Source organism: Suillus plorans (assembly GCF_016647745.1).
Source record: "Suillus plorans strain S12 chromosome Unknown HD556scaffold_2, whole genome shotgun sequence".
NCBI lineage: Eukaryota > Fungi > Basidiomycota > Agaricomycetes > Boletales > Suillaceae > Suillus > Suillus plorans.
Window position 1 is genome coordinate 514362 of NW_024537386.1, and position 24337 is coordinate 538698.

At 47.8% G+C, this 24337-nt stretch overlaps 7 protein-coding genes across 7 annotated transcripts; 6 read left to right on the forward strand and 1 right to left on the reverse strand.

Annotated features, from left to right (window-relative positions):
* The first annotated feature begins 206 nt into the window (after positions 1 to 206).
* On the forward strand, positions 207 to 2500 carry HD556DRAFT_312299 (kinase-like domain-containing protein). The gene is made up of 10 exons (XM_041310238.1): positions 207 to 538; positions 596 to 709; positions 762 to 900; positions 960 to 1136; positions 1194 to 1439; positions 1494 to 1597; positions 1649 to 1730; positions 1784 to 1852; positions 1902 to 1961; positions 2016 to 2500. Exons 1-10 carry the CDS (start codon positions 393 to 395, stop codon positions 2427 to 2429), a joined length of 1551 nt encoding a protein of 516 aa, XP_041166921.1. The 5' UTR covers positions 207 to 392; the 3' UTR covers positions 2430 to 2500.
* A 6-nt stretch (positions 2501 to 2506) lies between these two features.
* HD556DRAFT_312517 (uncharacterized protein) lies at positions 2507 to 4508 on the reverse strand. The gene is made up of 4 exons (XM_041310239.1): positions 3970 to 4508; positions 3621 to 3913; positions 2931 to 3575; positions 2507 to 2882 (listed from the first exon to the last, which is right to left on the reverse strand). The coding sequence occupies exons 1-4, from the start codon at positions 4301 to 4303 to the stop codon at positions 2571 to 2573; spliced, it is 1584 nt and encodes a 527-aa protein (XP_041166922.1). The 5' UTR covers positions 4304 to 4508; the 3' UTR covers positions 2507 to 2570.
* Positions 4509 to 6722: 2214 nt separating this feature from the next.
* Positions 6723 to 8743, forward strand: HD556DRAFT_1321853 (uncharacterized protein). The gene is made up of 2 exons (XM_041301366.1): positions 6723 to 8323; positions 8573 to 8743. The coding sequence occupies exon 1, from the start codon at positions 6915 to 6917 to the stop codon at positions 8262 to 8264; it is 1350 nt and encodes a 449-aa protein (XP_041166923.1). The 5' UTR covers positions 6723 to 6914; the 3' UTR covers positions 8265 to 8323; positions 8573 to 8743.
* A 2025-nt stretch (positions 8744 to 10768) lies between these two features.
* Positions 10769 to 14101, forward strand: HD556DRAFT_1532515 (uncharacterized protein; the record flags this gene model as incomplete). The annotated part of the gene is made up of 9 exons (XM_041309531.1): positions 10769 to 10847; positions 11320 to 11470; positions 11526 to 11665; positions 11713 to 11810; positions 11867 to 12325; positions 12357 to 12696; positions 12762 to 13524; positions 13553 to 13665; positions 13727 to 14101. 9 exons carry the CDS (start codon positions 10769 to 10771, stop codon positions 14056 to 14058), a joined length of 2475 nt encoding a protein of 824 aa, XP_041166924.1. The 3' UTR covers positions 14059 to 14101.
* A 1046-nt stretch (positions 14102 to 15147) lies between these two features.
* On the forward strand, positions 15148 to 16750 carry HD556DRAFT_313425 (uncharacterized protein). Its single transcript, XM_041310241.1, has one exon. The coding sequence runs from the start codon at positions 15364 to 15366 to the stop codon at positions 16675 to 16677; it is 1314 nt and encodes a 437-aa protein (XP_041166925.1). The 5' UTR covers positions 15148 to 15363; the 3' UTR covers positions 16678 to 16750.
* Positions 16751 to 18464: 1714 nt separating this feature from the next.
* On the forward strand, positions 18465 to 21188 carry HD556DRAFT_1468731 (MFS general substrate transporter; the record flags this gene model as incomplete). The annotated part of the gene is made up of 12 exons (XM_041308412.1): positions 18465 to 19118; positions 19176 to 19568; positions 19621 to 19838; positions 19895 to 19995; positions 20048 to 20085; positions 20138 to 20211; positions 20262 to 20339; positions 20388 to 20555; positions 20609 to 20682; positions 20739 to 20762; positions 20811 to 20907; positions 20967 to 21188. Exons 1-12 carry the CDS (start codon positions 18950 to 18952, stop codon positions 21186 to 21188), a joined length of 1656 nt encoding a protein of 551 aa, XP_041166926.1. The 5' UTR covers positions 18465 to 18949.
* Positions 21189 to 21999: 811 nt separating this feature from the next.
* HD556DRAFT_1436416 (autophagy-related protein 22-like protein) lies at positions 22000 to 24232 on the forward strand (the record flags this gene model as incomplete). Its single annotated transcript, XM_041305572.1, has 12 exons — positions 22000 to 22162; positions 22220 to 22239; positions 22301 to 22613; positions 22667 to 22884; positions 22941 to 23041; positions 23101 to 23138; positions 23190 to 23263; positions 23311 to 23388; positions 23441 to 23608; positions 23661 to 23800; positions 23865 to 23961; positions 24011 to 24232. 12 exons carry the CDS (start codon positions 22000 to 22002, stop codon positions 24230 to 24232), a joined length of 1632 nt encoding a protein of 543 aa, XP_041166927.1.
* Between the last annotated feature and the right edge of the window lie 105 nt (positions 24233 to 24337).

Sequence of the window (24337 nt, forward strand, 5' to 3'; positions counted from 1 at the left end):
GGGTTGCTTTTCGTCTGGCAGTATACGTATTCGTGAGAGCTAGTTCTGCTTGGCGAAATGATAGCATCTTACAAGGGTTGTCATTCAGCGCTTCAGCTTCAACACGATAAGTGACACGTTCCTGGCTTCCCTCAGACGCAATGCAAGGGCTGGACATTTATTTCTTCTACAGACAAGTTCTATAGATATCTTCCTCTGAAACAAAGTACTCATCGACAGTGCCCTCGAACCTATTTGGCAGGCTGTGGGTCAACAGGTCCCGCTAAATTCTCCACAGAAGTTCTCGTGCGAGACAGGCAGCATGCAAACTGCACAGATTCACTACCCAGCCTCCAACGCGCTCTCAGCCTATATACGACCGATGACTTCAAGCATTCTATTGACCAACAATCATGGCCACTTTTGCTTCCTCCTTCCACATTAACCCCGCTTCAGCGCTGTCTCAGGCAACGCAGTCCACTCCAGCTCCATGGCTGGGTCCAGCATTCGGTGCTCTAACCACCCTCATCAACCTGCTGGCTAAAGCAGAGTCCAACAGGTATCTACCATTTTGCTACGCTGTTCTTCCCACTGACCATGACGACGGTTGTGACAGAAATGGCATACGACAACTCGAGGAACGCTGCCTCAGTTTTCTGGCTATCATCAGGAATGAAGGCGAAAGCATGGCGCCGGATGACCAAACCACGCTTTGCTCAGGCGCACAAAGGTTGGTAGCGCCCAGATGTTATTGTCCGAAAGGCAGCTAATAACCTAGCCAGCACCATCCAAGGCATCCTCGACAGAATGACTCCATGGTGCTTGATGTCTCGAATCAAGCTATTCATCAAACAGGATGAACTCACCGGAGTAATTCAACGATGTCATTTTGAGATATCTGATTGCTTGAACAAGTTACAGGTATGTCAAGTGTCTGTTCCTCAGTTATCATCTATAAATTCATCTACTTATTTGACCAGATAACCTCGCACCTCGAGATCCACAAATGGCAGTCTGCCTTCGAAGACAACCAAAGGATCGACAACGAATATATGATCCACTATCTCGGGGACCTCAAAAACAAACAGGAGATTCTCTTGAGCGACCAGCTGCAACAAACCGCCGTCGTAAACCAGATCTTGAAGGTGATGCAAGAAGTTGGTACCACATCCCCCAGTCTCTTGCCAAACCCTTCATTTAATTTCCATTGACAGAATCTTCCGGTCCACTTCTCTGCAACACCTGAATACGGTCTGGAAAGTAACTTGTACAATCTCCTCCAAAATTCCAGAAGTTTACTTCCGAACATGAACCTGCAACGCGGGGAAGTGAGGCGTACCAGTAATCATGCTGTGAATGGGACGAGTCGGACCGATGTCTGGGAAGGATGCTACCTTAACGAGGAGAAGGTTGCCATCAGAGTCCTGCGCGCAGTCTATGTTACACCCAAGACGCTCAAGGTACATTGTTTCAATGTCGTCGTCGTCGTGAGCGCTCAATCAATTGTTTTGCAGAGGTTCAAGACAGAGGCAGAGATTTGGAGAAGAGTGTATGAAGTGGACAAAGGAGAACACATCCTTACGATATACGGTTTCTGTCAGACTGACGGGGAATATCCGTGGGTCTCTCCTTCCTCAGGACCTCATGTTCGTCCCTAACAACAGAGCAGTTACACCGTAAGCCCCTGGATGTCCAATGGGACCTTGAAAGACTACGTCAATCAACATCCTGAGGTTGACCACCGATATATGGTATGTACCTTACTTTTCATCGAGGGAAACAGCATTTTGACTTGATCTGGTAGTTGAAAGGCATTGTTGAGGGCATCAAATTATTGCACAGCATGTCTGTTGTTCACGGCGACATTAAAGGGGTGAGTCATGATGACAATCACCAATTATAGGATCTTTACTTCATCGTAGGTCAACATCGCCATCAGCCCAGATGGCAGGCCACTGCTTTCCAACTTCGGTTTCACAAGGGTGACGTGCCTTCTCATGTCGATCATCGCGCTCTGACTCATCCGAGCAATATAGCTCGAGGAGGAGATTATGAGCCACTTCGACGTCAGCAATGGCAGCACTCTTAACCAGGAGTCTCTGAGATGGTGTCCTCCTGAGCTGTGCAGGAGCGGAGGCAAACGTACAATGGCGTCCGACGTCTATGCCTTCAGTATGACCGTGCTCGAGGTACTTCTATCACGTTTGGTTGATCAGCCAGATTTTGAACCGCCTTCGCAGCTTATGACTCATGAAGAACCTTGGGCGTCGGTTCGCCTCGCAACTCAAGTCATCCTCAAGGTTTGTCTGGGCGAAACTCCACCTCGACCCACGAATCCAGTCGCTGTAGAACGAGGCTTGGATGACGCGCTTTGGGCTTTGTTGGAGAAGTGTTGGTGTGAGGACATGCACGATAGACTTACTATGCAAGAGATCGCGAGTTACTTGTAATGCCAGGTTTGTAATGTTCGTCTCTATAGTAGCCTGTATAGGCGTATCTTCGCATGTAATAATAATGCGTTGCACTGAGGGCACCAGGCCATCATAGACACGGCCTGGGCTGGTGATGTCGAAGAATCGTAAATTCTGTAATTAGCCGCGATTTCTCTTTTTCCGCGGCCTGCTTTCTTCGGAGTGCTCATGCGCAGTGTGTACGGAAGATGACTGCTTGCCATTAAGAGCCTTCACTGCTTTCTCCACAGCCTGTCGTCTGACTTTTTCTGGAACTTTCTCCCAATAGACTTCCTCCTTTTTGCCTTCGATGATCTCCGTCGCGATAGCCTTCTGGGACGCTTCAGGAGTTTTGCCTCTGTCATCAAGGCCGTGGGACTGCACCACGGGGTGACTAGAGAAGCGGTCGACTAAAACACGTCCGTGCTCAGGCGAGGCAAGCCGAAGATAGCACTGACGATGCTGTGAGAGTGTGATACTCATAAAAGGTCCAAGACTTACGGAGTCCATTCCTTTGTTGAAGTCGACGTAGTCGATACCGGCGGGATCTACAAGAGACGACTCGAATGCGGTAGCGAATAACGCTCGAAGAGTAGTCTTATTTGTCTCGAGATGCAGATTTCGGGCAAAGACGAGACAGCCGAAGGGGTACGGTGAATACATAGTTGTCGCGTTCCCAAGCGGAGCAGGGGTGTCTTCCAAAACGTCGTCAACGACGTCTCGTACATCAGAGTCAGGTGAGATATCTGGGGGTTCGTTGGCATCCGCTAACTCGCTAATCAATTTTTGGCGGTAAGCAAGATACTCCTCGTTCAATTTATCCCAGCGGGCTTTTGGTAAAGTGCGAAACCCGAACTTCGAGGCTTCCTTTGTCTCCAAGTTACCTTCAGCGAGGTCAAAGTCGTCTGATTCGGGTTGAAATGACCGCGTCCAAGGCCACGATTCAAGAAACACCTGACACAACTCTGCATTACTTAGTGTAACGAGAGCGAAGCCTTTACATTTTGGACGGTCCTCAGCCTTATCCAAGTGGTGCGGAGGAAGTGTGACATTTTGGATTGGAACCAGACAACTTGAATGAGACAGTAGCCCTTGCGCAAATCGGATGATACCAGGTATTGTGTGATATTGTGCGGGGATGTTTTCCTACGATCGTCAGATTATGGTCCTCTGCCAAAGAGACGTACCTACCATGTAAATAGTGCGGTCGTCCCACTGATGCCGAGTAAATTCACGAGTCGCGTTATCCAATAATGTTGTACAATCCTTCCTGCGTACTTCATAACCACCAATTGAACTCCTCTCGGGCTTCCAGGAAGGGTACCACACAGACGCAGATGGAGCGGACACAAGCATTCTAACCTCCAGCACGTCGCTAGCGTAGGTCCGAATCGCCTTTACGGCGTTTGCTTCAGTCGGCATATAATCTTGACCTAAGTTCTCTCTGCCAAAAGCGCGACGCATCAGGTAGCTGAGTGGTAAAACTGCATGGAAAACATAAACCCTGCCTGATACGCGTACGAAAAAAATGGAAACATACATCCAGCATCTTGCTCCTCGCCCTGAAAAGACTCTTCGGTTTTCCTCCTCAGATCTGAGTCAAGCCAAAGGGCATAGTCCGAAAACGCGAGAACAACAAGGATGGATATATCCTTCTCATTGTAGACTGGTTTCGCCGGCGGTTCAGGAACTTTCTGTTTTCCTTTGTCGCTTCCGGACGGTCCTGGGTACGCTGATTTTCTTTCGATGGCGGGTGTCTGAATCAGTTTCAAACTATGCGACGACTCTGGCGAGGGTACGTGAGCGGAAGTGCCTTGCTGTTTCCCACCCTTGGAAATATTTCGGGGGACGAATGCAAAACTTGGAGATGTCATCTGGTTCGTCAAGCGTTCGGCACCGACTCTCGAGGTGGTAGTGAATCAGAAGTTCCTCATTGGACTTACGCCAGGGCCTATAGCTGTACGCCTCGTTAATGTTCGGAACTTGCCTGATCCAATCTAAGCTTTCTTAAGTCCCGTAAGTTAATGCTGTAGCTGAGCGCAGCGTTGGGTGAAACGTGCGACTCGTAGTACTGGTCACGGACTCACGGTACTACGTATTAGAATCGACATCTAGCTAGTGCAACCAAAGTGTAATTATAAAAAGGTAAAGAAACACCCTTTAGTTCACGTTCTGAGGCAAGCAGCTAATAGCAAGTTAGTGAATGTGCGAGCATTTGGATTCACCTTTGCTACTAGTCAGGTACGAAACGCTCATCACATGCTGATATCAAAATACATGGCATTCCACGCCTGAATCGGTCTTGGCGTTATTCCTGTGTATATCAATGGGCAGGCCCACGGAACTAGATTAGACAGCTCTGTCTGATCAGGGGATACACCGGCATACGTCCGTGACATAGTAATGCCATCAACTGTATCGGACCTGTGATGCGATTCTGATTGAGGCTCCGGCCGGTCCTGTGCTCCTGCGATATAGTTAGAACTGAAAGCTATTTGCCATTTCGTGTGTGCGTGCTACATAGGCATCTGGCGTTTAGATGGTCAAGCAGGTGGAGTAGTCTGTCGAGGTATCCACAACAATACGATCGTGCGAAAGAGCCAAACAGCTGCAAGTGATCATAGCCAGCCCGAGTTCCAACCGAAATACATATGTGCAATACATTGGGACCAGTCACCAGTGGTATGACTCTGGGTTCCGGATTTTCGAACCGTTTGGCTTTCTTGTGGTTTAATTTGATCACAACATGTGCCGGAGGGTATTCCAACTCCACAGTAGCCTTTGTAAGTGAAGAATCTAACTCCCGTCCATCCAAGACAATTACCACTAATTCTCTTGCCTCATTTGCGATGTCCAGATCTGTTTCGACGTTGAAGCTTGAAGGTTGCCTTAACCTTCATGCCAACTGCACTCTATTATGTTCGATAGTATGCGCGCTCGTTCCAAGTAGCTTTAAATCCCTTGGGAGTTTGTAAGTATGAGGGAACGGATCAACTCGATATGCTGACGACCACGGCTACCATACTGGATGCGACGAACGAGGCTATTCCAATGTGGATCAGTGGCACGGAATTGTCACAGACAACTGATGTGAATTGTTCATATATCTTTAGAAGCATCCAGTCCATTCAAACAATGCAGTCTTGGCGCTGGTCTTTCATCAGACACGCCTTTTGAATGAAAGGAACGAGCTCGCGTATCTTCCGCAAATACAATTTTCAGAACGAAGCTATGCAATGATTGATCGCAATCATTTATCAGGCTTTCAGGCCTCAGGAACAGTCTGACAGTGCTGTTGTACTAGCATTATGTTGTATTTGGATAGCGAAGTTGGCGCAGCCTTTCTTGATCGATCATGGACACTCTCAAATGTAATATACTACTGATTAGTACGATTAATGTACCACATGCCTTCCATGCCTTCCTCCGAAGACGTGTCGATAAGGACACAACACTTGTGGAACAAGGTTGCTGCCGGCGAGTTAGTGTTGTCGGGACATTAGTAATTCTTGAAGGGGTAAAAATATGGATGTGTTTTTGATGTTTTTTTCTTCTGTATCTCTATGGACCTTGTATTGGGACGTAGACAGACAAAAAGCGTTCTATCGTGTACATAGCCTACCTATAGGTGGATTCCGTAAGGTAGTGGGCAGGAATGTGTTGAGGAGGAGCGTAGGAAATGTTGAGATTTGACCGGAAATGGCCATGTTTTAGTGACAAAGTTCTTTAAATGGCCTGCCGCGATGTTAATGTATTGGCTGTACTGCAGCGATGATGCATTCCTGCAGTACCAGTTGCAGCAAAATCTTACATCAATATGACACGGTCGCCTACAATACAAACACATATTATTTAGTCTTGGCGCTATGTGCGCCCACTTGCACTGGCGATTTCGAGGGTCAAGGCAGCATCTCTTTCCAAATTTAATTCAAATGAACAGCGGCGTCACTTTTTATAATATATATCCCATTTTATTTTACAATATCTGGACCTACAGATAGTGGCAGGTGGGTAGAAAGAAGTCAGTCGTTTCTTCTGTACAAGCGGGACCGCGGGCGGCCATCAGAGAACCGGTGAGAAGAAGATATTACGATATATTTTCGTCACATTGGAATAAAGCAATAGTTTATGAACCATGTAAATGCATCGCAATCAGCATAATCGCCAGCAAGAACTCACCGGTCTACTGATATTTGAAAGAGGCGAGGGAAACTGGGTGCCGGGAAAAGTCAAAGAAAAACATACAGTGCTTTCTCTTGGATCTATCATCTTCTTCGGACAGGCCTAAGGCCAACGGAGACAGGGCAATCATTGAAAAGGAGACAACATATATCAAGTAGATCCCCAATTGGGTTTGCTTTGTTATTCGTGTAAGCGCGGTGAATCAAAAGGCTTCACAGGAGCTGTGCAATGCCTTCGGGGTGGTACATATAAAATTCTAGGTGATACTACTCTACACCAAAAGAAAAACCCAAGTGTTCCACAATGTCTATAAAATTACCACTTAGCAAGGCGTCCTTCACCCTTGATGCCTCTGGTGTCATGGGGTTCTTCGGCGGAGAAGAAGCGATCTCTGCGATGTCCACTGTCCATCTCTACCGGGGCAGGCATTTACTCGGATGGTACAACTCTCCTGGAAGCTATACTGTCGCCAAGAAATTTGGCCAGTTGGCGAAATCTCGACTCTGGGACGGCATCTTTCCAGGACCGAATCCAACGCCTGAAGAAATGTTTGGCCTGGATGGGAAGGAGGGACCTCGCTTTATCGGGGCATTATCGGGCACAGATATGACGACCACAGGACACCTCGCATACCTTATAACCCAAAAGGCAAAAGAGACCAAAGCGAAGACTGATTCCGGAGGAAGAATCACTATACCGGGGTCGGTGAGCATCATAGACGTCGACAACGCGGAATGGCAGCAGGGAGGTAACGTGCCAAGGATGAACGTCTTTCATGCCTTGTATGCTGCTATACCCATCACCAGCAGTCTGGCAGCGTGCCTCGCTTGTGTATATGTTCGTGATTGGCTCGCATCTGGGCTGATCATTCTGGGTATGGCCTCGAGTGGCCTGTCTTGCCTTGTCATCGGTTCGGGGAGGCTGCGTTTCAAACTTGTCCAACCTTCGCCATATGCACCGCGGGGAGATGGATTTCTTTTGATACGCAACGATATTATCATCTTGAAGGGCGCAGAGAAACAGGTGGCGTCGATAACCAAGGGCAAACTCGTGCTGGACATGGGTTATATTCATGGCGAAGAGTTCAATGCCGTCGGGATCTGCTCCCTGCTACTCCTGTCACAGTTTCTCATTCAACTCCTCCTCGTTCCTCAAGCAACACTATTCGGCCAGATTATGTTCCTGTCGTCGCTTGCGGTGTCTTGGGCGTACAATTCATTTCTGTCGTCACTGGAAAAAGAAAAGATTCAGACCGATATACTGTGGAAATCACTCGATGAACCACCAATCACAAAATTTGCGCTCCCCAACAGAACATCGGAAGCAGCATGCGCATGCTTCATCTTGCACGCAGGCGTCGACATGTCGAGGAAATCGTCTATAAATTTCAAGCCGAAGAAAATCCTGGAGTGCATGATCCCAAATGATACAAGGGTTTGGAGGGTATGGAGGGAGCAGGTGGCGGAGCAGGTGTTGAGTGAAGAGAAAATCAAATATTTTGGGCCATGTGAAGATTTCGCAGCAGTCTGGGACGATGAAGAACAGGAGCTCCTGGGGCAATTAATGGCAGACGCCGAGTACGGTTATAAATGTTACCAAAAATATTATGTAGGACTCGGAACCAGTGGCCCGAGTCTTGACACCCTAGCATAGAGAAAACGTAGTATGAAAAGGAGTGCTTGGAGGCCATCGACAGAAAGGCTGAACCACACCTGGGGGAAATTTTGTGAGTAACTTGATTAAATTAGAACTAGGGATGGCAAATAGCATAATACTACATAATATCGAGCGCTCCGATTGCAAATTACAACCGTCATCCAGCCTCTGCAAGGGTCAATTGCTGGCGGTTACTGCGACTAAAGCAGAAACACAACACAACTAGTAACCTCAGGCTGTTAGGAGTGCTTGGTTCGTCTTTGCGCAGGAACTAAGGAATACGGATTCAAATCAGCAGCACGCACCATCATGATATCTGGCTTTCGTCTACTGCGGAAATAATGTATGTTGCCCGACCGATGCGGATAGAAAAGGGCTGATCCTCTCAGTATTAGTGTTAGATCTGCAGCCTGCCAACGCTGCACTTGAGGGATTTCAGCGGCGCTCGTGGCAGTCCAGAAATGAGTGGTATTGCATGCACAGCCACCTACAAACCGAATTTCGTGTCTCACCAAATCCTTCCATCTGCTATGGTCTGCCACTAGGGCAGACGACGTCAATTCGGATGTTCTCTGATCTCTCCTACTAGACTAATTGAAGAAAGATAGGCATTTTCCGATAATATCTCTCCCCGCAAAGATGATAAGGCGATAGGCTCCAACTTGAAGCTTTTCTCAGGGAACAAAGCTTGATTCAGAAATCAGCGTTGGGATGCAGCTACCGACTTAGAGGCCCTTGTATCAGGGAATCCATGCGAAGTAGCAAAATACCGAATGTTGTGTCGATGCGCATGTTCGTACGTACAAATCACATTCGGCAGGCTTCATATGATGGTGGATGAGTGAATCTCAATGGCTTGAGTTTTGCGTTTGATCTTTCGCTTTCACTGTTACTAGGTCTGTTGTGTTTTTAGCTATAATCATGCGTACCAGCTAGTCTCGCAATCAACTTGTCTGTAGTAGTATATGCTACCCCATGGGACATCTGTACATTTGAGTACATTTTGATGTGATGCAAATTGAGCGCACAGACGATGTTCTATTGATACATAAGGAGATTCAGCTCGTGATGACTCTGTCAATAGAATTACTAAGTTGAAACCATTTCCTTACCATCCAGGTGAATATTCCAACACCCACTCTTCAAAACTCGAGTGACCGTACGATTGTACGGCCCCAAGATCGTCTAGCACGAAGACCTTAGTCAGAACGCCTCGTTTGTAGATTAGCACTCGGTGCTGAAATGGATGTAAGCACCGTGACAGATGCATCCGAAAGTACCCGTGGACATCACAAGGCCATGGTCTCGTCCTACCCTGGTGAGATATTCATGGGATGATAGGACTCGAATGGCTGATCTCAGTGTCTTCTCGAGTCGACACTGACGCATAGGTAAATGGCAGCAGGCGTACACCAGGAGGATACATTCATATTTTTGCGCTGATGACTGTAGATCCGAGTCGAGCATAAGGATCCCGAAATGGGCACGAAGGTGATATGCAGTGACTCACATTCAAGTCATCAGACATGGCGGTGCGATGGTCGACGATAGAATGTTAGCGGGAGAGCCTGTACATGCTAAAAAGTGGGCAGTGTGAAGGTCAGTCATCAGTACTAGTGTGAAAGTAGCACGCCAAGTTTAAAGGGAACATGCGCATCCTATGAGGCTTGCCACTCCTGGAATTTTATCGCTGAGTCGTACCATTCACTTAGCACATAGTACGGCAAAATGTAAAATCCGGTGTATTTTATGGCAGAGACAAGATAAACTGCTGAAAGGACACGCAAAAAAGTGGAGACACCAGCGAGGGTTCGCGAGAGCATGTCAAAAGGGATAGCAGAGTGCAACGGACGATATTATGAATGACGAAGAACAGGATTAAAATCTGGAACAACAGTTAGAATGAGCAAAGACTCGGAGTCGCTACACACCTACTATAAATGCTGCAAACTTTTGCAAAGGTGGTCAGCAATGCGGTTTTGTTATTATACGCAAAACCAACAACACGGAGACAAGCCCAAACACCCTTGAAAGGACAAGATTCAGAACGCGAACAAAAAAGACACATCAAAAGTGCCGCTTGCTTTGGAATTCCAAGAGGTGCAGCGTCCAGGAAATCGGATGTAAGTAGTGTTTCAAAAGTTGATGTCGGTGGCAGTTGCGTCACATGAGCAACACGATCACGGGAGTTGTACTGAAATAGAAATTTGAATTCCTGCAACTCTAGCTGAGGAAGTGCAGTTAGGCGGCCACCTCAAGGAACCACGAGTCGATGTCCATCTATTTGGTGATTCCCTGTACATTACATCTCTCCCTCATCCAAGCCCATGCATGTCCTCGGTCAAAATATTCCCCTCACCTTCAAGCCGGCAGTGGTCACAGCTTCCTGAACATTCGTCAATTGCCCTTCACCGAATAAGCATACAATTGGTCGCATCCTTGCTTTTCAAGTTGACAATCTTTTCTTAGCTCTCTGTCCAGGAAAGATCATTCCTCCCCCCATGGCACTATCGGCTCAATCGGACGAGTCGTATAGAATCATTCGGTTCTTAGCGTGCCGTTTTCAGTGGTTTTCACATTGTGCGCATTACTATACGAAATACACTCGATTCTACATCTGGCCTTGGTGTGCTAACTGAGTAGTACCATACAAGTCCAATCACTCTGAGACTCGCCCCCTTCGACCTCGGCTGGCCACTTTCGCTGAAGACTGGTCACGACGTTGTCTACATTAAATTGTTCCGCTAATCCTGGTCGGTGATTTCCATTACCAGCGCTTAGTGCAATTATACCAGGGTCTATATTGTGCCGAGCAGCCCTAGACAACATGGTAATACACGTGTAGTATGAACTGAACCCTCAACCTCTCTCTCAGCTGAACTATACCCAGTCCCCATATCCTTACCCCCGTCTTCCCTTCTCACAGATTCCGTGGATAACTCCATCGCACCATCATGCCTAATAGCTCAGAAAGCCGATATATCAGACTTGAAGGCGAGTTCCTCCATATTGCTTTCGCACCTGTTTTATCATCCTCACACTCTATCTACAGTCATCAACGGAAAGAATATTCGAGTTCCTTCCAAGCACATTCCCGCTGGCATCTACATATCCGTCAAAGTCGACTCCCAGAGGCGCCGGAAATCAGCCATCAGTGTCTTATCATCTAATAAATCTGTAGCGTGGGGGAATACTATGACTTTGTAAACCCCATGCAGACTTTCTGACGCAATGCAAGAACTGATTATCTGTCTATAGAACATCACACTCCTTGCCTGCGTTGTCAGTGGAGATCAGGGCATCCTATGAGCTTGGTCGAATGGTTAGCGGTGGTGAGGTCGTTGGAGGCCTTCAAATGCCATGGAACGAGCTACTCGATCATGGAGATGAGCCATTTGGTGAGTGATTCGCTTCTCGTTCATGCGCATACACTAACGTCTCGTAGATTTATCCTTCCCACCCGTGCACGGTGTCCACCCTTCCCTCAAACTGAAGGCCGCCATTGTACATGCTTGCGATCATCAGGACGACGCACTGTTCGATGTGAGTGACGCTGGTATCTGTCCTGTTGGCTTTTGCTGACAGAACGCAAACTGCAGTCCCTCTTAGACTGCGAGATTCCTCGAGACACAGATGCGGGCCACGTACAAGTTGCTGCTTACATGACGAGCAAGATAGTTTCTCACCTGAACGACGCTGTAGAGCACTTTCAGTTGGTTCTGGACCAGTGTCCGGTCAGCCATCCAGATCATGCAACGGCTCTCACCAACCTTGCATGGGCCCGCCTCAAAGGCTACATCCGAAATGATCTTCAGGACATCGATGCCACCACTTCCCTCTCCCGCGACGCCCTTGCATTGCGTCCACAGCCCCATCCAGATCATCCGTTACCATTATCTCTATATAATCTCACCGAAGTGCTGACTTGGCGCCACAACAAGAAAAGTACTGCTGCCGACATCTGCGAAGCCGCCCAACTCTATCATGAACTACTGCCTCTCTGTCCAGAGGGCACCTACCTTTGTAGCATCGCAGCAGGGAAGAATGGTGTTGATTATGTGATCGGTGGATGCAACAATCTTCCAACAGACGCATCCGATGAAAACATCCATCTTCGATGAGTCGTCCTCGAGCTCTGTCCTCTGGGCCATCAACTCCGTCCCAGAGCCCTCGACATGCTTGCACACGCAGTTGAAGGACATTTCAATCAGCACGGCAACATCGATGATCTTGACACGAGCATACAGCTTTGTCGTGAAGCCGCATCTCTGCCCCGAGGGACATACTGTCCATACTGCCTACCTGGACAACTTGGCCGTCTCACTCATGTCCCCCCGCTACAATCATCAAGGCAAACCTAATGACCTCAATGAGGCCATCTCTTTGCACGAAGAAGCACTGCGCCTGCGCCCTGTTGGGCACAAATATCGTAATTTCTCGTTAAACGACCTAAGGCGGGCCCTCATCACCTGAGCTATCAGCCTCTATCGCGAGGCACTGACGTTGCGCCCACTGGGCATCCACCTCACGACACCACGCTTAACAACCTTGCCCTCGCGCTCAATACCAGATATAACGAATCACACGTTAGCGAGGGTCTTAACGAGGCCATTGATTTGTATCGCGAATTCCTTCGGTTAAAGCGGCTTGACCATCCAGGGCGCCGCGCAACTCTTATCAATCTGAGCTCGGTGCTCTGCTCTCGTTTCACGCAAACTCAGAAGAATGAAGATGTCGAGGAGGCCATCACTCTCTGCAAACAATCATTAAAGGCTTTGCATTTACCACAGCCAGACAGATACTACTCATATTTCAGGCTACAGGAAGCCTCGTTACCAGATTCTACACGACCGATGACACAATCATCGTTCACCTCGCAGCGTGAGGCTACAACCGCCTTTTGTGGTGCACGGTCACTTCCTGTAGATGTAACCTCATGTGTCATACGTCGTGACAATCTACGACGGGCAGTTGAGCTTGTGGAGCAGGGCCGTGGCCAGCAGTGGTCACTGGCATCTCGACTCAGGACTCCAGTTGAAGACCTCGAGTCAGCACATCCGACACTGGCGTGCGATTATTTGCAGCTGAGCAAGCGCGTTTCCAATGCTGCCCAGAGTTCTGTAACTGTCACCGACAGGGCTGCTGCTGATCGGCTCCCACCTTCGTACAAGCGGCAGCGCGCCAGGGCCCAGTCATCATCCTCATTGCGAGTCAATGCTTGTGCAGCATTGTCCCGACATCAGCAGACCTCCATCATGTTCCTTTACCGTCCATCGCTATCGCAGTTCTGAAGATTCTCAAGGATTGCTTCACCAGGGCAATATGAGGAGAGTCGAGGACGGATCTCATAGTGCTCTTGCGGATAATATAGGACCAGATCATGCTACCCATCGTCAACGTACTCGAGCACGTTCTCAAACTAAAGCGCCGCTCTCGAATCTGGTTGTGACCCACTACAGCTTTCACGTCCATTCCTCTCCATGCAGCTCATCCGTTTCAAACAAAGGCATATCGTTCTGGGAAGCAGCCATGCCTGGAGGATCCCCACATCTGCTCTTACACGCCGACACTTTCGGCTCTGATCAGATCTAGACAGTTGATGAAGAAGCGCATGCCTCCGTCCTTTGTGGCGATCGGACAGGGTCAAACGGGTGCAGGGAAATGCAAGACACTCTTGGCTGTCGACAGCGAGCTCGAGCCTGTCCATAAGCTCGTCCCTGCGACAGCCAACCGCACCACTATTTCTGGCGGAGCAGCCACACAAGGAGGTGCACTCGAAGCTTTGCAGTAGAACACCTGGGTGCACCTTGCTTGTCATGGGAAGCAGGATCCTATGTAGCCTTACGATTCGCATTTCGTCATGAAAGATGAACATCTGACACTGCTCGATATCATGGAGAGACATCTTCCGCAGGCTGAATTCGCGTTCTTATCGGCTTGTCATACAGCTGTAGGCGATGAGGAGACGCCCGACGAATTGATCCACCACGCTGTGTGAGGTCGACGATGCTGTCGCAAAACACGTCGTCGAAGCTTTTTACAGGTATATATTTGGAGATTTGAAGGATGGTGGTTTCATGGACTATACGAAGGCAGCCTGGGCACTCAACTGTGCTACGCACGCCGTGAAGACGAAAGTGCCACTCGAGCAGAGGGTTCATATTGGTGTGTAGTTCTACCTCGTATTGCTGTCGTCTGGTACATATTTACGTGCCCATCACACATCCTGATATCAAATTGTATGGCATTCCACGCCTGAATCGGCCTCGGCGTTGTCCCTGTGTATGATATTAATGGGACAGGCCACAGGGACTAGACTGGCACAGGTTCGCATTATAGTGATGCATCAAACAGAACAACTGCATCGGACCCTTGATGCGATTCTGATTGAATATTGAGCGGCCGGTCCTGTGCTCCTGTGATATAATTAGAACTGAGAACTGAAAGCTATTTGCCATTTTGTGAGCATCTGGCTGAGAGGAGGTGTGTGTGGGAAATGTTGAGATCTGGAAATAGTTCTTTGTACTCGGTGGGCCTGCCGCAGTACTAATGATGTATTGGCTGTACTGCAGCGATCATGATGCATCCCTGCAGTTGCAGCAAAATCTTGCATCGGTCGCCTGCGATACAAACACATATTTATAGTCTTGGCGCCCACTTGCACTGGTTATTTCGAGGGTTAACGTTGATCAAGGCAACATCTCTTTGCAAATTCAATCCAAATGAACAGCGGCGTCACCGCCCTAATTCATCTATTAGACTCTTTTTCTTATATTCCATTTTATCTGAGCCTACGGATAGTGGCAGGCGAAGTCAGTCGTTTCTTCTGTAAAAGAGGCCAGGGAAACGGCCGGAAAGGTCAAAGAAAAGCATACACTGTTTTCTCTTGGATGATTTTCTTTGGACAGGCCCAAGGCCAACGAGGCCAGGGAATCATTGAAAGGCAGACAAATGTATATATATTCCGATTGGGTTCGCGTGAGTCGTAGGCCAAGTTAATTTTAAAGGCATCACCGGGAGCTGTGCAGGTGTGGTACATATAAGATCGGAGAACTTAATTCTAGGTGATACAGTACACCAACCCAAGTGTTCCACAATGTCCATCAATTTACCACTTAAGAAGACGTCCTTCACCCTTGATACCTCTGGTGTCATGGGGTTCTTCGGCGGAGAAGAAGCGCTCTCCGCCATGTCAACTGTCCATCTCTACCGGGGCAGACATTTACTCGGATGGTACAACTCTCCCGGAAGCTATACTGTCGCCAAGAAATTTGGCCAGTTGGCGAAATCTCGACTCTGGGATGGCATCTTTCCAGGACCGAATCCAACGCCTGAAGAAATGTTCGGCTTGGATGGGAAGGAGGGACCTCGCTTTATCGGGGCGTTCTCGGGCACAGATATGACGACCACAGGACACCTCGCATACCTTATAGCCCAAAAGGCAAATGATACCGAGGAGAAGATTGATTTCGGAGGAAGAAAGACTATACCAGGGTCGGTGAGCATCATAGAGCTCGATAACGTGAAATGGCATCAGGGAGACAACGTGCCAAAGAAGAAAGTTTTTCATGCCCTGTATGCTGCTATACCCATCACCAGCAGTCTTGCAGCGTTCCTCGCTTGTGCAAATGTTCGTGATTGGTTCGCATCTGGGCTGATCATTCTGGGCATGGTCTCGAGTGGCCTGTCTTGCCTTGTCATCGGTTCAGGGAGGCTGCATTTCAAGCGTGTCGAACCTTCGTCATATGCACCGCGGGGAGATGGATTTCTTTTGATGCGCAATGATGTCGTCATCTTGAAGGGCACAGAGAAACAGGTGGCGTCGATAACCAAGGGCAAACTCGTGCTGGACATGGGTTATATTCACGATGAAAAGTTCAATGCCGTCGGGATCTGTTCCCTGCTACTCCTGTCACAGTTTCTCATTCAACTCCTCCTCGTTCCTCAAGCAACACTATTCGGCCAGATTATGTTCCTGTCGTCGATTGCTGTGTCTTGGGCGTACAATTCGTTTCTGTCGTCACTGGAGAAAGAGAGGATTCAGACAGATATACTGTGGAAATGGCTCGATGAACCACCAATTAAAAAATTTGCGCTCCCCAACAGAACATCGGAAGCGGCGTGCGCATGCTTTATCTTGCACGCAGGCGTCGACAAGTCGAGGAAATCGTCTACAGATTTCAAGCCGAAGAAAATCCTGGAGTGCATGATCCCAAATGATACAAGAGTTTGGGAGGCATGGAGGAAACATGTGGCGGAGCAGGTGTTGAGTAAACAGAAAATCAAATGTTTTAGGCCGATTAAAGAGCTCGTAGCGGACTTGGACGATGAAGAACAGAAGCTCCTGAGGCAGTTACTGGCAGACGCCGAGTACGGTTATAAACGTTACCAAAAATATTATGAGTCTTGACACCTACAAATAGTCAGTAACTTAATTCAAGTAGAGCTAATAGGAATGACAAAAAGCATAATACTACTTAATATTGAGCGCTCCGATTGCAAATTACAACCGTCATCCAGCCTCTGCAAGGGTCAATTGCTGGCGGTTACTGCGACTAAAGCAGAAACACAGCACAACTAGTAACCTCAGGCTGTTGGGAGTACTTGGTTCGTCTTTGCGCAGGAACTAAGGAATGCGAATTCGGATTAGCAGCACGCACCATCATGATTTGGCTTTCGTCTACTGAGGTGCCCGACCGATGCGGATGGAAAATGGCGGATCCTCTCGGTACTAGTGTTAGATCCGCGGCCTGCCAACGCTGCACTTGAGGGGTTTCAAACACCTTCAGCGGCGCTCGTGGTAGTCCAGAAATGAGTGGCATTGCATGCACAGCCACCTGCAAACCGAGTGTCTTATTAATCACCGACCTTCCTTCTGCAATGGTCAGACGACTTCAATTCAGATGTTCTCCTACTAGACTAATCGAAGAAAGATAGATGATGGTCACCAGGGCGGCCGGGCCTGTAAGTCGGTGGCTGCATCCCAGCGCTAACTTCTGAATCAAGCTTGGAGCCTATCGTCCATCATCTTTGCGGGGAGAGATATTAAATATCGGAGGATGGCTATCTTTCTTTGATTAGTCTAGTAGGAGAGATTAGAGAACATCTGAATTGAAGTCGTCTGCCCTAGGCAGACCATAATTAACAGAAGGAAGGGTGACTCGGACTCGTCGGTGATTAATAAGACACTCGAGGTTTGCAGGTGGCTGTGCATGCAATTTCTGGACTACCACGAGCGCCGCTGAAGTGTTTGAAACCCCTCAAGTGCAGCGTTGGCAGGCCGCGGATCTAACACCAGTACTGAGAGGATCCGCCATTTTATATCCGCATCGGTCGGGCACCTCACACACCGGCGGTTTTGGAATTTTGCACTATGCAAGATTTGTTTTGAAATGTTAATGATAAAGTTGGCATTCTTACTATACATTTTGACGTAGTAAAAATGAAAAAATTGGATGAGTGGATAAATCTTGGACGAAATTCTACATTTTATGAGTCATTTTGACATTGTAAAAGAAAGACATTTAACCGACAGCAAGATCTGAAGAAAAATGATCGAACATTTTGATTCAAATCTTACATGAGGTGAGATTTGAGGAAAATTTAAATAAAACACATTTTACCTATTGGAAAGGAATTTTACCCCGATATAAGATTTGAATCAAAATGTTCGATCATTTTTCTTCAGATCTTGCTGTCGGTTAAATGTCTTTCTTTTACAATGTCAAAATGACTCATAAAATGTAGAATTTCGTCCAAGATTTATCCACTCATCCAATTTTTTCATTTTTACTACGTCAAAATGTATAGTAAGAATGCCAACTTTATCATTAACATTTCAAAACAAATCTTGCATAGTGCAAAATTCCAAAACCGCCGGTGTGTGAGGTGCCCGACCGATGCGGATATAAAATGGCGGATCCTCTCAGTACTGGTGTTAGATCCGCGGCCTGCCAACGCTGCACTTGAGGGGTTTCAAACACTTCAGCGGCGCTCGTGGTAGTCCAGAAATTGCATGCACAGCCACCTGCAAACCTCGAGTGTCTTATTAATCACCGACGAGTCCGAGTCACCCTTCCTTCTGTTAATTATGGTCTGCCTAGGGCAGACGACTTCAATTCAGATGTTCTCTAATCTCTCCTACTAGACTAATCAAAGAAAGATAGCCATCCTCCGATATTTAATATCTCTCCCCGCAAAGATGATGGACGATAGGCTCCAAGCTTGATTCAGAAGTTAGCGCTGGGATGCAGCCACCGACTTACAGGCCCGGCCGCCCTGGTGACCATCATGCTTGTGATAAGCCCCCATATAAGGTACGCCTAACCAAAATTAATCTAGCATGCACATGTACATAATATGGAGAACACATCTGACCTCAGTCACGCCTGTCCTAATTAGAGCTTTGATAGGCCTCCCTGGGCCTCAGGTGTGGCAATACTTACCTTGTTGGCTCAAACGTGGATCCGAAATGACAGTAATCTCTAGTAGTTGGACATGGGTGGGAGCGGCTCAAGAGTGATCTACTTTTCGGGGATTTGAAAATTCCCCCAAAGGGCCCAAATGTAAAATGTGGTACAAAATCACCTATCTTTCATTTTCACCTTTCACCGCCCAGCCGTAATACTAACCCTCCAGTTTCACAGTGCTTCTTCGCTTGACCTGATATATCGGGTCTGGCCATGTCCACGTCACCTCCATTTCTGCCCAGCGCCCTCCACAATGAGGTAGTGCAGGCTGAGGACATCAAGTCAGACGAATCGCCTGACCCGGACGCGAACAAGATTGCTATCTCATCCATCAGCAAGGATGAACCACTCGTGACGAGAAGGGAGTTGTGGAGCTATTATCGTGAGTTCTGGTACACATGATCGTCCCTTGTCATTCTCCGACAAAGCTTAACGTTAGTGTACTATAATGGTGACAATGTGAGTCGGTCGAATATTATTGGGCCCGCTCTGCTTATCTATACTTCACACAATCAGGGTGTCGGTCCTCTTGGCTATACACAAACTCTGTTCCAGGGGCTTGCCACAGCAGCGGGATATGATCCTGTCGCAGGCCCCGGCTCGTCATGCCTTGCAACAACTGCTTCTGGCCAATGCGTAGTTCCCTGGGGTAGCGGCACAAAGTCAGTTTCTAGTGTGGTGCTGATTGCGAATGGTATCAGTTTCGCTATAATGACAACTATATTCACTACCATTGGTTCTGCTGCCGATTACGGCACTTTCGGACGGTGGTTACTGTTTGCTGTCACAGTGGTATGCTGGGCTGCACAGTATGCCTGTATGGCGCTTACCAGTGCGTTTCCGGCCGTTTCGTGTTTCTCCTGACATCTAATCGTTTTGTGCAGCGCCGAACCGATGGGTCCTTGCGATGGTTCTTTACATCATCGGTTTCGTTTCATACGGCGCAACTCTTGTTTTCTATGCCGCTCTATTCCCTCGCCTCGCGCGCAATACCCCACATGCACGCCAATTAAGAGAGAAGTTTGAAAACGGCGAGATTTCTCCTGAAGTTTACGAGCAAGAGGAATCTCTGGAAAAGAATAGGATCAGTAATATTTCTACCGTGCGTTGTAGAGGCTGTGTCTTTTGTTGTCGGAAGCTAACGGTCGTTCGATATAGGTTCATAGTAATGTCGGGTATATAATTACCTTATTACTAAACTTAACACTTTTGTTGCCGATGACGAACAACCCCAAGGTGGACAATTATGTCCTCGTGCTGTAAGCTTCTTTTCAACCAGGTATTTGAGGTGTTGTATTGATTGACGTGTAGTGTCACCACGTACTGGGTGGTACTTGGTATCTGGTGGTGTGAGCATATCGTAGCTCGTCTTTAGTAGGCTTCCTGCTAAAAAATCTCGAGTTATCCTCCAGGAGCCCAGGCCAGGCCCTAGTTTACCTGAAGGAGAACACTACACGACGATTGGGTGGAAGCAGGTGAGTATCTGGTAAAATATTCCTGAGAAATCGACTCATGCGAACATCAGATCTGGGCTGCGCTGAAGACATACAAGCATCTTCCCTACACCTTTGTGTATCTGTTCTCTTTCTTCCTTCTCGCAGATGTTTGTTTGGTTGTCTGTCTCTTGAGCCATGCCTGACGTCTTGGACAGGGACTGAATACCACCGGAACTCTCGTTAGCATTTGCCAGAACAACAAGTTCAGTTTCTCGTTCCTGCAAAATACCTACTTGGGCTTGTCACAGGCGATTACATCGACTATCAGTACTCTCGCCTTCTGGTACATCCAGAGATATTGGAAGATCAGCACGAAGAAGATGGTGTGTGGCGTTAGTGTTTCACGTACTCGTTTATCTGACTGCCAACGGTACAGTTTGTGGTGACTAATGTTGTTACTATTTTGATTCCGCTGTGGGGTATGATCGGAATATGGACAGAAAAACTTGGGTCAGTGTTATTCGACTTGTTTTTTCCACCCATCGTCTCTCTAACATGTACATCAGATTCCATAATGTCTGGGAGTTCTGGTTCGTCAAGAATTCACTTTTTCTACCTTGTTCTTATATTCTTCCCAGGGCATACAACATTGTGTTCGGCATTTTCCAGGCGCCTTACTACGCGTTCTCCCAGACAATGATGGCCGAGCTTAGTCCGCCCGGTTTTGATAACATGGTGTGTATTTTGGCTTTATCGTGCTTCCCATCGCATTGCGTTCGGCTTACATTGGCCAGTTCTTCGGTCTGTTCGGTCTGTCCAACCGCGCTTCTTCTATGGTAGGACCCAATGTGATACAGGCCATCATTGACAAGACGGGGAACAACTGGCAGGGGTTCCCGTTCCTCTTTGCGTTGTGCGCGGCTGCTTCGATGGTGATCTGGTTCGGGGTTGATGTCACGAAGGGGCGTAGGGATGCTGTGAGGTGGGCGGCTGAGCAGCGCAGCCACACACACTAGAACGATTTTCGGGCATTTCTGATATATCCATCATGTCAGGATACAACATTGGCCAAGTTCGATTCACTTTCAAAGGAGCCTGGAGGCCGTCTGATCGTCTTTCCGACGTTGCTGCAGTTTCGCGTGGTACCCAGTGTTTGAATTCGGAGTACGACTCAGTACTTAACAGCGACTTTGGATGTGAATGTTTTCAAACTGGCCTAATAATTTGGGCTATGTCGGTTTATACTTTTGAATGTCCAGTTTCTATATCTCTCCCCGAAAGCATGACGAAAGATGATAGGCTTGCTAGGAAACAAAACCGGCTTTGTGGTCGGGCCGTAATACCGAAGTTGCCAAGTGTGATTTCACATTTGTTCCACCACTCGCAAGTTGCCAGTCTCCAGCGACGCTCCATCTTGAAGGTCCGGAATCTATCTCGCTTGACAACATGCTGAGTTCATTCGACTAGAAGACATTTGTGATGGGTAAAGAACGATGGGATGTAAATGGGACAGAAGTATTAGAAGAGAGAGCATTCGACTTTGCGAAACCACCACGCGGTTGACGAGGGACTAGTGCCAACAGTCACCGAACCACGATGCAAAGACTTGGACTGGTCTTACACCAATACAAATTCTGCCACCTGGCAGAACATGGTTCTACCGGCAGAACTGCTTCAAAATAGCTCTGCCCCACAACACTAGCTCAGCCTTTGCCCCATAAGGTACGCGCGTAACCATTAGTAAATGCGAAAGAGAGGTTCGGAGCACACATGTGACATGGCCAATCACGCATCTTTGTTCGGTCTACGAGCTCGTTCTCGACCACCATGTCCACGATACCTCCTTCGGAAGACTTAGCCCGTCCCTTCCACGCTGATGTAAAACAGGTTGTGGATATCAGGTCTGACCTGGACGCGAACCACATTGCTATCTCATCGATCAGCTTGGATGAACCGCTCGTGACTAGAAGGGAGTTGTTGAGCTATTACTGTGCGTTCCAGTACACGTGCTTCCTCCCCACCATTCCTTGATTAAGCTAAACATCAGTATACTCTAACGGTGGTAACGTGAGTCAGTCCGGGTATTCGCGTATCCCCCACTCTACTTATTTCACGTGCCTCCAACCAGGGTGTCGGTTTGGGCTATACACAGACCCTGTTCCAAGGGCTTGCCACAGCGGCGGGATATGATCCCGTCGTAGGCCCCGGCTCGTCATGCCTTGCAACGACTGCTTCTGGTCAATGCGTAGTTCCCTGGGGTAGCGGAACAAAGTCAGTTTCCAGTGTGGTGCTGACTGCAGATGGTATTAGTTTCGGCATCATGACAGTTATATTAACCACTATCGGTTCTGCTGCTGACTATGGTACATTCGGACGGTGGTTGTTGTTCGCTATCACAGTAGTATGTTGGGCTGCACAGTATGCTTGTATGACACTTACCAGTGAGTTTCCGGGTACCACGCATTTTCTAAAGTCTGATCATTTCGTGCACCAGCACCAAATCGATGGGTCCTTGCGATGATTCTGTCCATCATCAGTTTCGTCTCATACAGTATTACTCTAGTCTTCTATGCTGCTTTATTCCCTCGTCTCGCCCGAAATACACCGCGTGTACGTCAGTTGAGAGAGAAGTATGAAACCGGGGAGATTTCTCCTGAAGTTTACGATCAAGAGGAGTCGCTGGAAAAGAATAGGATCACCGATATTTTTACTGTGCGTCTTGTGTAAGGCTTCATGTTGTTGTCACGAGCTGACTATCTTTTGTACAGGTTCATAGCAATGTCGGATTTGTAACCACATTATTGCTGAACTTGGCGCTTTTGCTGCCGATGGCGAACAACCCTAAGGTAGACAATTATGTGATCGTAGTGTGAGTTTCTATCGTTTGCGAGTTCCAGTCGTTGTATCAATTGACCGATTGATGTGTAGTGTCAACACATATTGGGTGGTATTAGGTATCTGGTGGTGTGAGTACACATTGGCTGGTCTTTCTGGGCTTCCTGCTGAAAACCTCTGAGTTGTCTTCCAGGAATCTAGGCCAGGCCCCAAATTGCCTAAAGGTGAACATTACCTGACAATTGGATGGAAGCAGGTAAGCATCTAGCGAGATACCGTGAACTTTGCTCACGCAAACGTTAGATCTGGGCTGCGCTGAAAACATACAAGCATCTTCCCTACACCTTTGTGTATCTGTCCTCCTACTTTCTTCTTGCAGACGTACTGTTTGGTTGTCCGTATCTCAAGCCGCACCTGACATATTTTTGGACAGGGGCTCAATACTACTGGAACCCTTGTTGGCATATGTCAGAACGACAAGTTCAGTTTCTCGTTCCTGCAAAATACATACCTGGGTTTGTCTCAAGCGATCACTTCGACAATCAGCACTCTCGCCTTTTGGTACATCCAGAAATATTGGAAGATCAGCACAAAGAAGATGGTATGTATCACTACCTTGTCATGCTATCTTTATTTGACTGTCAATGACACAGTTTGTGGTCACAAATGTCGTGACGATTTTGATTCCGCTATGGGGTATGATCGGAATATGGACAGAAAAACTTGGGTCGGTGTCATTCGATTTGTTTCATGATATCATCATCCCTCTAAGGAGTGCATTAGGTTCCACAACGTATGGGAGTTCTGGTTTGTCAAGACTATGCGCCTGTCTCGTTGTGTTTTTATATTCTCATCAGGGCGTACAACGTGATGTTTGGTCTCTTCCAGGCGCCCTATTACGCGTACTCTCTGACAATGATGGCCGAACTTAGTCCGCCAGGTTTTGAAAACATGGTGTGTAACTCGCTTTCTCATTCCCATCGCGTTCACTCACATTAACTAGTTCTTCGGTCTCTTCGGTTTGTTCAACCGCGCCTCTTCCATGGTAGGGCCCAATGTCATACAGGTCATCATCGACAAGACGGGAAACAACTGGCAGGGGTTCCCCTTCCTGTTTGCGATGTGCACGATTGCCTCTGTGGTGATTTGGTTTGGGGTTGATGTCACGAAGGGGCGCAGTGATGCCGTGAGGTGGGCGGCTGAGCAGCGCAGGCATATACACTAGAGCGATCGTTGTATATTTTCGCTCTTTGAGGAGACCTGGACCATTTCTGATCAATGTTAGAAAGTTCTTGGAGTAGTCCCTGGATCTGACATAGATACTTGTTAC

Bases quoted from the DNA above. Each gene is read 5' to 3' on its own strand.
- HD556DRAFT_312299 (XM_041310238.1), top strand. From the start codon at position 393: ATGGCCACTTTTGCTTCCTCCTTCCACATTAACCCCGCTTCAGCGCTG. The intron at 710-761 runs GTTGGTAGCGCC...TAACCTAGCCAG, and splicing joins CTTTGCTCAGGCGCACAAAG to CACCATCCAAGGCATCCTCG. The intron at 1,598-1,648 runs GTGGGTCTCTCC...ACAACAGAGCAG, and splicing joins CAGACTGACGGGGAATATCC to TTACACCGTAAGCCCCTGGA.
- HD556DRAFT_312517 (XM_041310239.1), bottom strand. From the start codon at position 4,303: ATGACATCTCCAAGTTTTGCATTCGTCCCCCGAAATATTTCCAAGGGT. The intron at 3,576-3,620 runs GTAGGTACGTCT...TGACGATCGTAG, and splicing joins ACGACCGCACTATTTACATG to GAAAACATCCCCGCACAATA. The intron at 2,883-2,930 runs GTAAGTCTTGGA...CAGCATCGTCAG, and splicing joins TCAACAAAGGAATGGACTCC to TGCTATCTTCGGCTTGCCTC.
- HD556DRAFT_1321853 (XM_041301366.1), top strand. From the start codon at position 6,915: ATGTCTATAAAATTACCACTTAGCAAGGCGTCCTTCACCCTTGATGCC.
- HD556DRAFT_313425 (XM_041310241.1), top strand. From the start codon at position 15,364: ATGTCCATCAATTTACCACTTAAGAAGACGTCCTTCACCCTTGATACC.